Below are 13,112 nucleotides of genomic sequence, written 5' to 3'. Positions count from 1 at the left end.
TCAATGTGCTCTGGGAACTCGTTAGTTTGTTTTACAAAGGGAGTGGAGAGTGTTGGGTAAGCCAGTGAGATAAATGAAAGCATCTACAGTAGTCTTATCGCTTTCCTCTTCAACTCAACTTTTAAAAGTAATCTTTGTTCACTGACTAACGCCCTTGCTCTCTTGCTTTCACTGACAGTAGAGGTTCATTTACACTCTCACTGCCCCACCTTAGTCCAGGTTTTCATAATCTCTCTTGGATTATTCTAAAAGCCTCTTAGCTGGTTTCTCTGCCTCCAGCTCCTTCTTCCTTAAACCTTGCAAAGGCACAGCTCTAATAGTGTTACTTCTTTGTTCAAAAACCATAGCTTTTCTGTGTTAAATTTAGTCTTTTAAGATAGTTATGAAAAATCCTGGTGGTCAATGATAGAATTTCCAAATTATATGCTTTTGTGGCTTCTCTCTCTAACCTCTTCCCTGTCATGCTCAGATACCCTACTAGGGTTCATAGGCAAAAGGCCCAATTATTCTGCCAATATACAAGGAAAGAGGCACACACCTCCCTTGTTAGATGAACTACACAGTCCAGAGAGTTTGAGGTCATTATTCCTTCCTTCCCTTTCTATCTCCTAAGTGGAGAGAGTTTTATTGTTAGTCACTGTTTATAAGAGTGATACGTTACAGTTTCTTACCTTCTAGCATTATCTGACATATGGAACAAGAGGCACAGTTTAAAATAATTTGCTTTATGTCAAAGTATGTTTTTTGAATAAGGAGCTTTCCTAGCTTCTATGTGTATATGCTCTATTCACCAGATCAAGCTGCTTTTGACAGTAATCACCAAATACATACTAAAATTATCTAGAAAAACATCATACATCAGGTTTAAACATTACGTAAAAACTCATGACAGAATGTTCATCTACTAATAATTTATGTATTTTAAAAGAAAAAGTGTAAATAATAGAATTATTACCAAATTTTTCTTTGCTTGTGGTTCAGAGAAGTGAAATTCAGCTTTTGCCCTATCATCTGAATTCACAGGGATTCCATCTAACATCTGTAAGTTAGGCAGTCGAAATATAAGCACGTGGCGATGTAGCATTTTTCTACAAATCTGAATAAAGTTAAAAATAACAATTCATTCCTTAAAAAAACTTTTTATTTCAAAGATTAACCTTTATAGAGAAGCACAGACAGCAGAGATCACATGTAACAGCTAATTTGTAGTATTAAATGATATAAATACGAATTCCCTTATTGAAAGATTCCTCAATTCCCTGTTATGCCAAATGAAGATGAGAAGTTTTTTTTTTTTTTAAACAAGGCTACCACTTGGAGATTTAATGTCTTTTTAGAGTATATGATATTGTTCATTAACTACAGGCAATCCCAACTCATGAATAGGATTATATTATAAAAGTTCACTTATAAGTAATTAGTTTGAAACTTGTATGATAATTTCCCATAGACACTATGCAGTTTAATTCAATACACATCTATTGAACTATATGATCCATCACTTCATAGTATTAACCTACTATAAAAATACTTGCATAAGTACATAAGAGAGTGTGTAGAAAGTGTTAACATAGTAGGCTTGAGGCTGTTATCTTTACAAGGATCTGTTTGCAAGGAGCTCTTGACAAGAGTTTGGTACTTGGATTTTGGAAGCTCTCCCACCATTCCTTAACTGATAAGGGTAGTTCACTATGCCTAGACTGCTTATACAAACAATAGGATTCATGTTCAACCTGCTCTCCTTCTGGGAGTCTGGAATTTTGGTATGTGATTGGCACAGGGTACCTACATGACCAGCTTCCAAAAACCCCTTGAATGCTATTAAGTCTAATGGGATTTCCTGGGCAGAAATATAACACATTTGTTGCTACATTTTTGTTGGTGTGTGAAGAGTGCACACTGTGATCCCCTCATGTGAGGGAAAGAGCATAAGGAAGCCTGCACATGGATTCCTCCAGACTCTGCCCATGTGTTTTTCCTTCATCACTTGGCTGTGTATCCTCATTACGTCACAGTAATAAATCTTAGCCATGAGTATAGCTATATGCTGAGTCCCTTGACTTTTAGCAAATCTCCGAATATAGGGATGATCTGGGGTACTGACAACACAGAAGAAGTATGCAGCACTGTTTGTGATAACAAAAGAAAGAAAGAAAGATTATCATCAGAGGGGAATAAACTATTTTTTAAAAATGTAGTAGATACATATACATTAATGGAGAGGGATCTCTAAGCCGTAAATTGAGTTAAAAAAATGAGCACATTCAAGGCCACAAAGCCAGTTTCATAAAACCAAAGAATGTATAGACTGTCTCTTCTGATTAAAATGTAATAACACTAGAAATAAATAATAACGAGATAGCTAAAAATACCTAATAGGTTTGAAATTAACACACATAATCCTCAATAATTCACAGATTAAAGAAGAAATCTTTTGTAAAGTAGATTCTAAGATTTTTTTTTTTGATGTGGACCATTTTTTTAAAAGTCTATTGAATTTGTTATAATATTGCTTCTGTTTCATGTTTTGGTTTTGTGGCTGCAAGGCGTGTGGGATCCTAGCTCCCTGACCAGGGATCAAATCCACACCCGCTGCATTGGAGGGCAAAATCTTAACCACTGGACCACCAGGGAAGTCCCTGTAAAGTAGATTCTAAGAAATAGCAGGAAAAACACAACATATCAAAACTTTTAGGCTATTGCTAAAGCAGTATTTTGTAACCTAAAATTTATTCATTTAGAAGAAATATTAAAAATTAATGAGCTAGGCATTCTACTCCAGAATATTTTAAAAAAGTAAATTCCAAGAAACTAAAGGTAAAGGGTAGAAATTAATGAACAAAAAAGAAAAATTACACTTGATAAAACCAAAATATGGTTATTTGAAGAGATTAATATGATAGACAAACCTTTAGTAAGACTCATCAAGAATAAAAGAGAAAAAGCAAAAAAACCCAACAAATTTAGATATAAAAAAGGTGACAAAACACAGATATAGTAGAGATTTTTAAAATTGATGAAAGTATTATGATGGAAGTGCATTTAAAATTTAGATAAAAGGACAATTTTATTGAAAAATATAAGTTCTCAATATTGACTTTTGAATAAATAGAAATTGCTTCTTGCCTTTTTGTTAAGAACAAGTGTAGTATCTGTTCTTATCAGTTTAATAGAAAATGGCTAGATAATATATATCAATTAAAGGATTTGAATAAGTAGTTTAAAATCTAACTTCAAAAAATATTAAGTTCACATGGTTTTAGAGACAGGATCTAATTATCCTTCAAGGAACACACAAGTCTTCTTTTATATAAATTAATTCATAGACTAGAAAAAGAGGGAGAACTCCCCAATTAATTTTATGAGGCAAGAACAGCCTTGATGAACTTGAAAAGAATAGTATAATAAAGTAAAATTACAGAATAATTTTACTTATTTCCATAGAGATATGCTACATGAAATTTTAGCAAATTGAATCCAATAAAGTATAAAAGATGACCAAGTAGTATTCATCCCAGGAATTTAAGGATGGTTTAGCACCAGAATCTATTAATATAATTTGCATATTAACAGATTAAAGAGAAATACTATATTTCCAATTAGTTAAAATCCAGTGTCCATTCCTGATAAAAACAAGTAGTAAACTGGAATTAGAAAGGAACTGCCTTAAAATGTTGAAGGTTATCTACCCATAACCTACAGCAAACATATTTAATAGTGACAATTTAGAAGCATTCTTTTGAGGTCAGTAACTATCAGTGTGTCTATTCAGCACTGTACTAGAAGTCCTAGTCAGTACACTGACAGAAGTAAAGGAAATAAAACCATAAGGATTGGAAAGAAAGAGTCATTATTTGTAGATACTATGATTGTCTACAGAGAAAATCCAACAAAATTTACAATCCATTAGAATTTAAAAGAGAGTTCAGCAAGCTTCCTGGATAAAGAGTAATATGCAAAAATCAGAATTTCTATACTTTAGCAACAAACAACTAGAAAAATATAAAAAGATATTGTTTAAAACAGCTATTAAAACAACAGAATAGGGCTTCCCTGGTGGCACAGTGGTTGAGAATCTGCCTGCCGATGCAGGGGACACGGGTTCGTGCCCCGGTCCAGGAAGATCCCACATGCCGCGGAGCGGCTAGGCCCATAAGCCATGGCCGCTGAGCCTGTGCGTCCAGAGCCTGTACTCCGCAATGGGAGAGGCCACAACAGTGAGAGGCCCGCGTACCGCAAAAACAAAACAAAACAAAACAAAACAAAAAACAACAGAATAAATCTAACGAAAGATGATTAAAACCTTTAGGAGAAAATCACAAACCTTTATTGAAGGACATAAAATAAACACAGCGATATTTGTGTTTGTGAAAGAGAAGGCTCAATGCTATAAATATTACGGGAGACTGCTTATTGTATTTCTTTCTTGGTGGAAATAGCTCTATGATGTGGCACTACTGGCTCTCTCAGTCCCTTCACTCCTTCACTCGGGGAAGGAGAGCGACTTAACTGATAAATCTGGGAAGATTTTTTTTTAAATAAATTTATTTATTTATGTTGTTGTGGGTTTGTTTTGTTTTGTTTTGTTTTTGCGGTACGCGGGCCTCTCCCTGTGTGGCCTCTCCCGTTGCAGAGCAACAGGCTCCGGACGCGCAGGCTCAGCGGCCATGGCTCACGGGCACAGCCGCTCCACGGCATGTGGGATCTTCCCAGACCGGGGCACGAACCCGTGTCCCCTGCATCGGCAGGCGGACTCTCAACCACTGCACCACTAGGGAAGCCCTATTTATTTTATTTATTTTTGGCTGCATTGGGTCTTTGCTGCTGCACACGGGCTTTCTCTAGTTGTGGCGAGCGGGGGCTACCCTTCGTTGCAGTGCGCAGGCTTCTCATTGCAGTGGCTTCTCTTGTTGTGGAGCACAGGCTCTAGGTGCGTGGGCTTCAGTAGTTGTGGTACATGGGCTTAGTTGCTCTGCGGCATGTGGGATCTTCCTGGACCAGGGCTCGAACCCGTGTCCCCTGCATTGGCAGGTAGATTCTTAACCACTGCGCCACCAGGGAAGTCCCAATCTGGGAAGATTAAACTGGGTATGTTTAGCTCCTGTCTTTCCTCTTGAGAAGGAGCTTATTGCTGGGAGAATGCATTCTGCTCCTCCAGGAGAAGCTCTCCTCCCATGTGGAAAGGCCTCAGTGAAGTATTTCCTGCTACTGGGTCATCGTGACTTACTTTTGGCATCTGTTAGCAGGCCCATCTGGCTTTCTCACTAAGCTAAGCAAAATATTCTCAGCTCTCTATCTGCCAGTCATTTCTCAATTCGTTCAAATGTTAGGTGAGTAAGGATGCTACTTATTTGATCCCTTCAAAGACTCCAACGGGAAAGGTGGCAAATTTTTCCCAAAATTAATATATAAATTCAGTGCAATTCCAATTAAAATATCAACAAGATTCTCATATAACTTGAGAAGCTGTTTACTGAAACTCATAGGAAGTGTAAAGGGCCAGGGATAGCCAAGACAGTGAAGAAAAAAAAAGAGAAGGTGGAAGACAAGGAAAATTAGAGGTGCTTACTCTACTGGACATCAAGACTTAATGTAAAACTTTAGTGATTAACACAGTGTAATGTTATAGGGATTGACAAATAGGCCAATGAATACAAAGTAGAACCAAGAAGTAGACCCTCTTGTATATGACAATGACAGTTTATATTATAATCAGTTGGAAGAAGACGCTAGTCAATAAATTGTGCTTGGATAACTGTTTATGCATATGGAAACAGATAAAATTAAATCTTTTCTCACATTATATAAAAATAAGTTATATACAACTATAAATTATATTTAAAATAAATTAACTAATAAATTAGAAAAATAACACACTCACTGGATTGCCATAAACTGTAAGCTCTCTGAGGGAAGAGATACCATCAAGTTTTTCCAGTTCTGCCATATCCTATTAAAAAATTAAGCAGTAAGTTATTATTTGGTTAGACCCAACATCTTTAAATATATGCTGATTTGAAGTAATTATATGTAAGTGTTGGATTGCAACGAGTTCATGATTGAATCTTCTGAAGTGAGCTTGATTGACAATATTCTGTATTGTTGATTAAAGACAGATCTGTGTACTATTGATTCCAAATACATGACTGGGTAAAGATGACAAGCTAACATGGGAAACAGGCCATACAGCAGCGCTTACTAGGAAAGACCATATTTTTTTCAGAAGACTTATGATCTATTCTAAAACTCAGATTATATTTGGTTAATTCCCAAGAGGATTGACCTAGATGTGTAGAAAAGGAGGTGAATCTAGTCTAAACAATTTCAAAGGTGCATATCAAACACAACCTTAACCATGAAGGAGCATGTCATATTGAATGGACTTAATACTGATATATTTGATGGTAATGTATATAGTTGAAAAACTATTTCTCTAGTTGAATGACTTGCCTTTGCTACTGGATGGGATTATTTATTATTATCTATTTAACATTGGTGAAAGTTTGCAAATACATTTTAGTTTCTGCAAAGTTATTTCTAAAATGCTATTGCTGACAAAATTTAGGCAACAAGATCAGCTTCAGGTTGTTGCTAGTTCATAGTAATAAAACAAAGTTATTGATATGCTCCTCTTCTTATTTGGGATGACTAGTGGGTTTAGCCAATTCATCTAGTAACTATAAAAATATTTAGACCTATTTTAGATCACTTGGAAGTGGAATTTGAGAAGCCACAGGAATGCCCCAGACCCTGTGTATCCTTGAAATTATTAGTAAGGCTTGATACTGGGTAAGGTCTCAGATTCAAGTAAGTCTGATTTGACATATTCTTTGTGTTAGCTCAGTTGCTATCACTGGAAAGAGTTCCTATAGGATAGCAATTATCCTAATTTAGATTTCTTCTGGATAAAGCTTTGGAAGAACCATTGCCAGTTTTGGCAGGCTTTTTCTCAGATGAATGTTGTTTGACCCTTGATGTGTGAGTTGTATGTAATTTTCTCTGTATATGTATTTACTAGTTGCTGTGTAGAAAGGGGCACTGATCATGATTTCCTTGTAGCCTTGAACAGGCTTTTATATCACTCCAGAAAAGGCTTCCTGAACTCCAGCAAGAAGAGCCACTAACAAGTATTGATCATGTATCTACTATGTACCAGATGCTTTTCTATATACTAATACAAATGTGGGCAAGAAAGACATGGTCCCTGCCCTTGCAGGGCAGTATACAGTTCAGTTTGTCTTCAAGATTGTCTTAGAGGTATGGGCAGAAATATCAAAATTGGCAAAAGGAGGGCTAACTGATCATCAGCAAAACACTGAGAGAAATGTTAGGAGAAATACCTTCAACCCTCTTATCTGCATACTATCTCAGAAGAGAGTTTGGGCAGGCTCAGTTGGGGCAGTGGCCTAATGGAAACAGGCTGAATTATGAGCAGGTGAAACAAATGCAGGATGCTAGCTTAGGAAGCCTTGAGTGGGGAAAGATGGATTATTAAAGCCAAGTCGAAGTCCATTATCAGGAGTTGATTCAAATGTCAGGTAGAACAAGTATGTATGTTAAGTTTAAAGGGGCAGAGGGAGTCTAGGATTGAGATGCACAAATAGCTTGGACCAAGAGAAGTCAGGAACAAAAAATATCTCTTAGAGGATCTGCAGGTAGATGCATGTGGGTTGGTTGGGTTTATAAGTCTAGCAGCAAGGTGAGCATTTCTGCATCCCAGAGTATTTACATGTCATATAAATGATAAATAACACACTAGCAAAATTTTCATTGGTGTGCTTGGAAGCTTTATATTCAAAGGAGTTAAGTCTTTTAAATCTCATAAATAATGTTACCTGGATTTTATTATATCCTAGGAAGAGTTTCTCTAGTTTTACCAAAGGTTGTAATTTGCTCAGCTCTCGTAGTCTGTTTTCCTCTAGGTGAAGTGCCAACAGAGAGCTTGGTTTGGCAAAGGCACTATCATTAAAGGTTCTGATGCGGTTATGGTCCACTACCAATTCCTGAAGGAATTCTAAGTTGTCAAGCCCTTCAACTTGACTGATTTCATTCCCTGAAAAAGATAATTCATGATATGTTAAGTGAGCCCAAACTGAATAAAAGTTATCTATCTTCATTTAAATATTTTTTTATCAAATGATTCTTTAAGAAGTGAAGTATTAAAAAGAACATATTTCCAAGGAGAAACAGAAATGTAATTTATAGGAAGGTAGCATCATCATCAAATAATATTTGGCAAAATTTTTCCTTTAAGATATGATGCACAAAATGTACTGAATTGACCCAATCTGTCTGTTCAACAGTTAAGTGCTAAAATAGTTGACACTGATAAAAGTAGATGTATAAAAGTGCTGCAGAAGATATGCTTCCTAGCTCATACAGCTCAATAACAAAAAAACAACCTAATCAAAAAATGGGCAGAGGACCTAAATAGACATTTCTCCAAAGAAGACATACAGATGGCTGAAGTATATGAAAAGATGCTCAACATTGCTAATTATTAGAGAAATGCAAATCAAAACTACAATGAGGTACCACCTCACACTGGTCAGAATGGCCGTCATTAAAAAGTCTATAGACACTTAGGTTGCTTCCATGTCCTGGCTATTGTAAATAGTGCTGCAATGAACATTGTGGTACATGACTCTTTTTGAGTTATGGTTTTCTCAGGGTATATGCCCAGTAGTGGGACTGCTGGGTCATATGGTAGTTCTATTTTTAGTTTTTCAAGGAATCTCCATACTGTTCTCCATAGTGGCTGTATCAATTTACATTCCCATCAGATGAATGGATAAAGAAGATGTGGCACCTATGTACAATGGAATATTAGCCATAAAAAGAAACGAAACTGAGTTATTTGTAGTGTGGTGGATGGACCTAGAATCTGTCATACAGAGTGAAGTAAGTCAGAAAGAGAAAAACAAATACCGTACGCTCACACATAAATATGGAATCTAAATTTTAAAAAAATGGTTCTGAAGAACCTAGGGGCAGGACAGGAATAAAGACGCAGACGTAAAGAGTGGACTTAACGACTTGGGGAGGGGGAAGGGTAAGCTGGGATGAAGTGAGAGAGTGGCATGGACATATATACACTACCAAATGTAAAATAGATAGCTAGTGGGAAGCAGCCACATAGCACAGGGAGATCAGCTTGGTGCTTTGTGACCATCTAGGGGGGTGGGATGCTGGAGAGGTTGTGGAGAAAAGGGAACCCTCCTACACTGTTGGTGGGAATGTAAATTGGTGCCGCCACTATGCAAAACAATATGGAGGTGGCTGAAAAAACTAAAAATAGAGTTGCCATATGATCCAGCAATTCAAAAAGATGCATGCACCCCAATGTTCACTGCAGCACTATTTACAATATCCAAGACATGGAAGCAACCTAAATATCCATCAACAGATAAATGGATAAAGAAGATATGGTACATAGATACAATGGAATGTTACTCAGCCATAAAAAAGAATGAGATAATGCCATTTGCAGCTACACGTATGGACCTAGAGATTATCATACTAACCGAATTAAGTCAGAAAGAGAAAGACAAATACCATATGATATCACTTCAATGTGGAATCTAAAATACGACACAAATGAACCCATCCACAAAACAGAAACAGACTTACAGACAGAGAACAGACTTGTGGTTGCCAAGAGGGAGAGGTGGTGGGGGAAATATGTACTGGAGTTTGGGACTAGCAGATGCAAACTATTATATATAGAATGGATAAACAACAAGAGCCTACTGTGTAGCACAGGGAACTATATTCAATATCCTATAATAAGTCATAATGGAAAAGAATATGAAAAAGACTATATATATGTATAACTGAATCACTTTGATGTACACCAGAAACTAACACAGCATTGTAAATCAACTATAATTTAATTTTAAAAACAAACAAAAACAACTTAAAAAGAAAGACCAAAATGCACCAGGAAGTAGTTAGAAAAGCAAAAAAAAAAAGATACACTTCCTGAGTATACTGGGTTATTCTAATTATTATTCTAATAGGTATTCAAATAGGTATATCTAATTATTAAAATAAACTAATTTGTTGTAATGTTAGGTTGGAAGAATATACCTTAATTATGCTGTTCTTTCTTTCTCAACATATTTTTGCACTGCAACTACATTAAAAAATTAAGAATTTATTACGTTAATTAAAACCTCAATCCTTTCATTATAACCTATGATTTCTCTCAGCTGTAGCAATCAATAGTTTTATAAGTATGAATGATAACTTATATAAGAAGAGAAACTTTGAGTTGACCAAATGCTTTTATGTGTGTTTTCTATTCGATTCTTAAAATAGGACAGGGAAAATTTTATCCTTTTTTCTTTTTTTTTTGCTGTATTCGGGCCTCTCACTGTTGTGGCCTCTCCTGTTGCGGAGCACAGGCTCCGGACGCACAGGCTCAGCGGCCATGGCTTATGGGCCTAGCCGCTCCGCGGCATGTGGGATCTTCCCGGACCGGGGCACGAACCCGTGTCCCCTAGCATCGGCAGGCGGACTCTCAACCACTGCGCCACCAGGGAAGCCTATCCTTTTTTAGTGATCAGAAAACTGAGGGTCAGAGAAACTGTCTTGCTCAATGACATAAAAGTGGCAACACCAGGCCTACCCTAGACCTTTTACAATGCTGCTTCTGTGCCATTCTTTCATCCACTATTTATCCTCTTTGTTACTGGACTGAATTGTGTCCCCCCCCCAATTAATATGTGGAAGTCTTAACCCCTAGCCCCTCAGAACATGGCTGTATTTCGGTCTTTAAAGAGGTAACTAACGTTAAATGAGGTCATTGGGTGATCACTAATCCAATATCACTGGTGTCCTTATGTGAAGAGGAGATTAGGACACAGAGGGAAGACCATGTGAAGACACAGAATACAATTATAAGCCAAGAAGAGAGGCCCTCAGAAGTGACCAACCCTGCTGATATCTTGATCTTGGACTTCTGGCCTCCAGAACTGTGAGGAAATAAATTTTTGTTTAAGCCACCCAGGCTGTGGTACTTTGTTATGGCAGTCCTAGCAAACTAATATACTACTGAACATGTGATCCTACTTTCTTGGAATTCTTCTCTTTGTAATTTAACATATTTAGTCGAACTTAAGATGCCAACGATTGTTAAGATAGGTCAATATTTTATGTATACTAAGGAAAAAAAACATGGCTAGGTAAACTATGTTATGCCATCAATTAAGATACAACCTGATTTCAAGACATGTTAAAATATAAAAAGTGGGTGTCTCATAATTGATGAAATATGAGAAAGTTACCTTATTTTGTTTTATTCCTTAGAGAAACCGATAACATCATAACCTTCAATAAAATTGCTCACGGAATTAAATCACAGACTTTGAAACATTACCACTGCCTTACTTAAGAATGAAAAAAAGACTATTCAAGTCAGACTGAGAAAAATGACTCAGTTGTGTTAATATATTACTTTCATGAAATCATGTATTTGGACGGTCACTTTTAATAAAGTCCAGTGTTATAAAAATCACGTGACATAGCTTTAAGTGCTGAATAATGTCTACAGTAGCATATTTTTGGCTATTTTTCATTTTAGAATGTTCACTAAACATATTTAAGAAAGAAAACTCCAAAACAACAGTGCTAAATGTGATTTCAGGGATCTTATATTTAACTAGTAGAATTTGCCATTGTTAGAAAACTCTCACTTATTTACTTCTAAATTAAAAAAATTTTTTTTACTTATGAGATATTATTTATTTCCCTTCTTAACAGTTCATTTTTCTTTAATATCTTTATTGGAGTATAAGTTGCTGCTGTACAACAAAGTGAATCAGATATATATATACATATATCCCCATATCCCCTCCCTCTTGCACCTCCCTCCCACCCTCTAGGTGGTCACAAAGCACCAAGCTGATCACCCTGTGCGATGCAGCTGCTTCCCACTAGCTAGTTATTTTACATTTGGTAGTGTATGGACATCATCAAAAAATCTACAGTATAGGCTGAAGTCAGGGAGCTCCACTAGCCCAGAGATAAACCCATGCACATATGGTCACCTTATCTTTGAAAAAGGAGGCAAGAATAAAGAATGGAGAAAAAACAGCCTGTTCAGTAAGTGGTGCTGGGAAAACTGGACAGCTATAAGTAAAAGAATGAAATTAGAACACTTCCTAACACCATACACAAAAATAAAATCAAAATGGATTAGAGACCTAAATGTAAGGCTAGACACTAGCTAGTTATTTTACATTTGGTAGTGTATGGACATCATCAAAAAATCTACAGTATAGGCTGAAGTCAGGGAGCTCCATTTTTCTTTTTCAAGATTGCTTTGGCTATTTGGGGTCTTTCCACACAAATTGTGAAATTTTTTGTTCTAGTACTGTGAAAAATGCCCTTGGTAGTTTGATAGGGATTGCAATGAATCTGTAAATAGCTTTGGGTAGTATAGTCATTTTCACAATGTTGATTCTTCCAATTCAAAACATGGTATATCTCTCCACCTGTTGGTATCATCTTTAATACCTTTCATCAGTGTCTTATACTTTTCTGCATACAGGTCTTTTGTCTCCTTAGGTAGGTTTATTCCTAGGCATTTTATTCTTTTTGTTGCAGTGGTAAATGGGAGTGTTTCCTTAATTTCTCTTTCATATTTTTCAACATTAGTGTATAGGAATGCAAGAGATTTCTGTGCATTAATTTTGTATCCTGCTACTTAACCAGATTCACTGATTAGCTTTACTAGTTTTCTGGTAGCATCTTTAGGATTCTCTCTGTAAAGTATCATGTCATCTGCAAACAGTGACAGCTTTACTTCTTCTTCTCTGATTTGGATTCCTTTTATTTCTTTTTATTCTCTGATTGCTGTAGCTAAAGCTTCCAAAACTATGTTGAATAATAGTGGTGAGAGTGGGATCCTTGTCTTATTCCTGATTTTAGAGGAAATGGTTTCAGTTTTTCACCATTGATGATGATGTTGGCTGTGGGTTTATCATATATGGCCTTTATTATGTTGAGGTAAGTTCCCTCTATGCCTGCTTTCTGGAGAGTTTTTATCATAAATGGGTGTTGAATTTTGTTGAAAGCTTTTTCTACAGCTATGGAGATGATCATATGGT

At 36.3% G+C, this 13,112-nt stretch overlaps 2 protein-coding genes and 1 pseudogene across 3 annotated transcripts in view; 2 read left to right on the top strand and 1 right to left on the bottom strand.

The window, feature by feature from the left end:
• Positions 1-13,112, top strand: part of RTN1 (reticulon 1) — a 415,427-nt gene that overhangs the window by 37,350 nt on the left and 364,965 nt on the right. The gene's annotated exons all lie outside the window — the stretch shown is intronic.
• Positions 1-13,112, bottom strand: part of LRRC9 (leucine rich repeat containing 9) — a 107,949-nt gene that overhangs the window by 7,162 nt on the left and 87,675 nt on the right. The window contains exons 28-30 of the mRNA XM_030855135.2: positions 7,836-8,053; positions 5,882-5,950; positions 956-1,096 (exon numbers count right to left, since the gene is read on the bottom strand). Of these exons, the coding sequence (XP_030710995.1) occupies positions 956-1,096; positions 5,882-5,950; positions 7,836-8,053 (428 nt within the window). The remainder of the gene's footprint in view (positions 1-955; positions 1,097-5,881; positions 5,951-7,835; positions 8,054-13,112) is intronic.
• LOC115852473 (U2 spliceosomal RNA) lies at positions 3,115-3,212 on the top strand (annotated as a pseudogene).

Source organism: Globicephala melas, chromosome 2 (genome assembly GCF_963455315.2).
Source record: "Globicephala melas chromosome 2, mGloMel1.2, whole genome shotgun sequence".
Classification (NCBI taxonomy): Eukaryota; Metazoa; Chordata; class Mammalia; order Artiodactyla; family Delphinidae; genus Globicephala; species Globicephala melas.
Note: the sequence above shows the minus strand (reverse complement) of the source record. Positions and strands in the feature narration are given on the sequence as shown.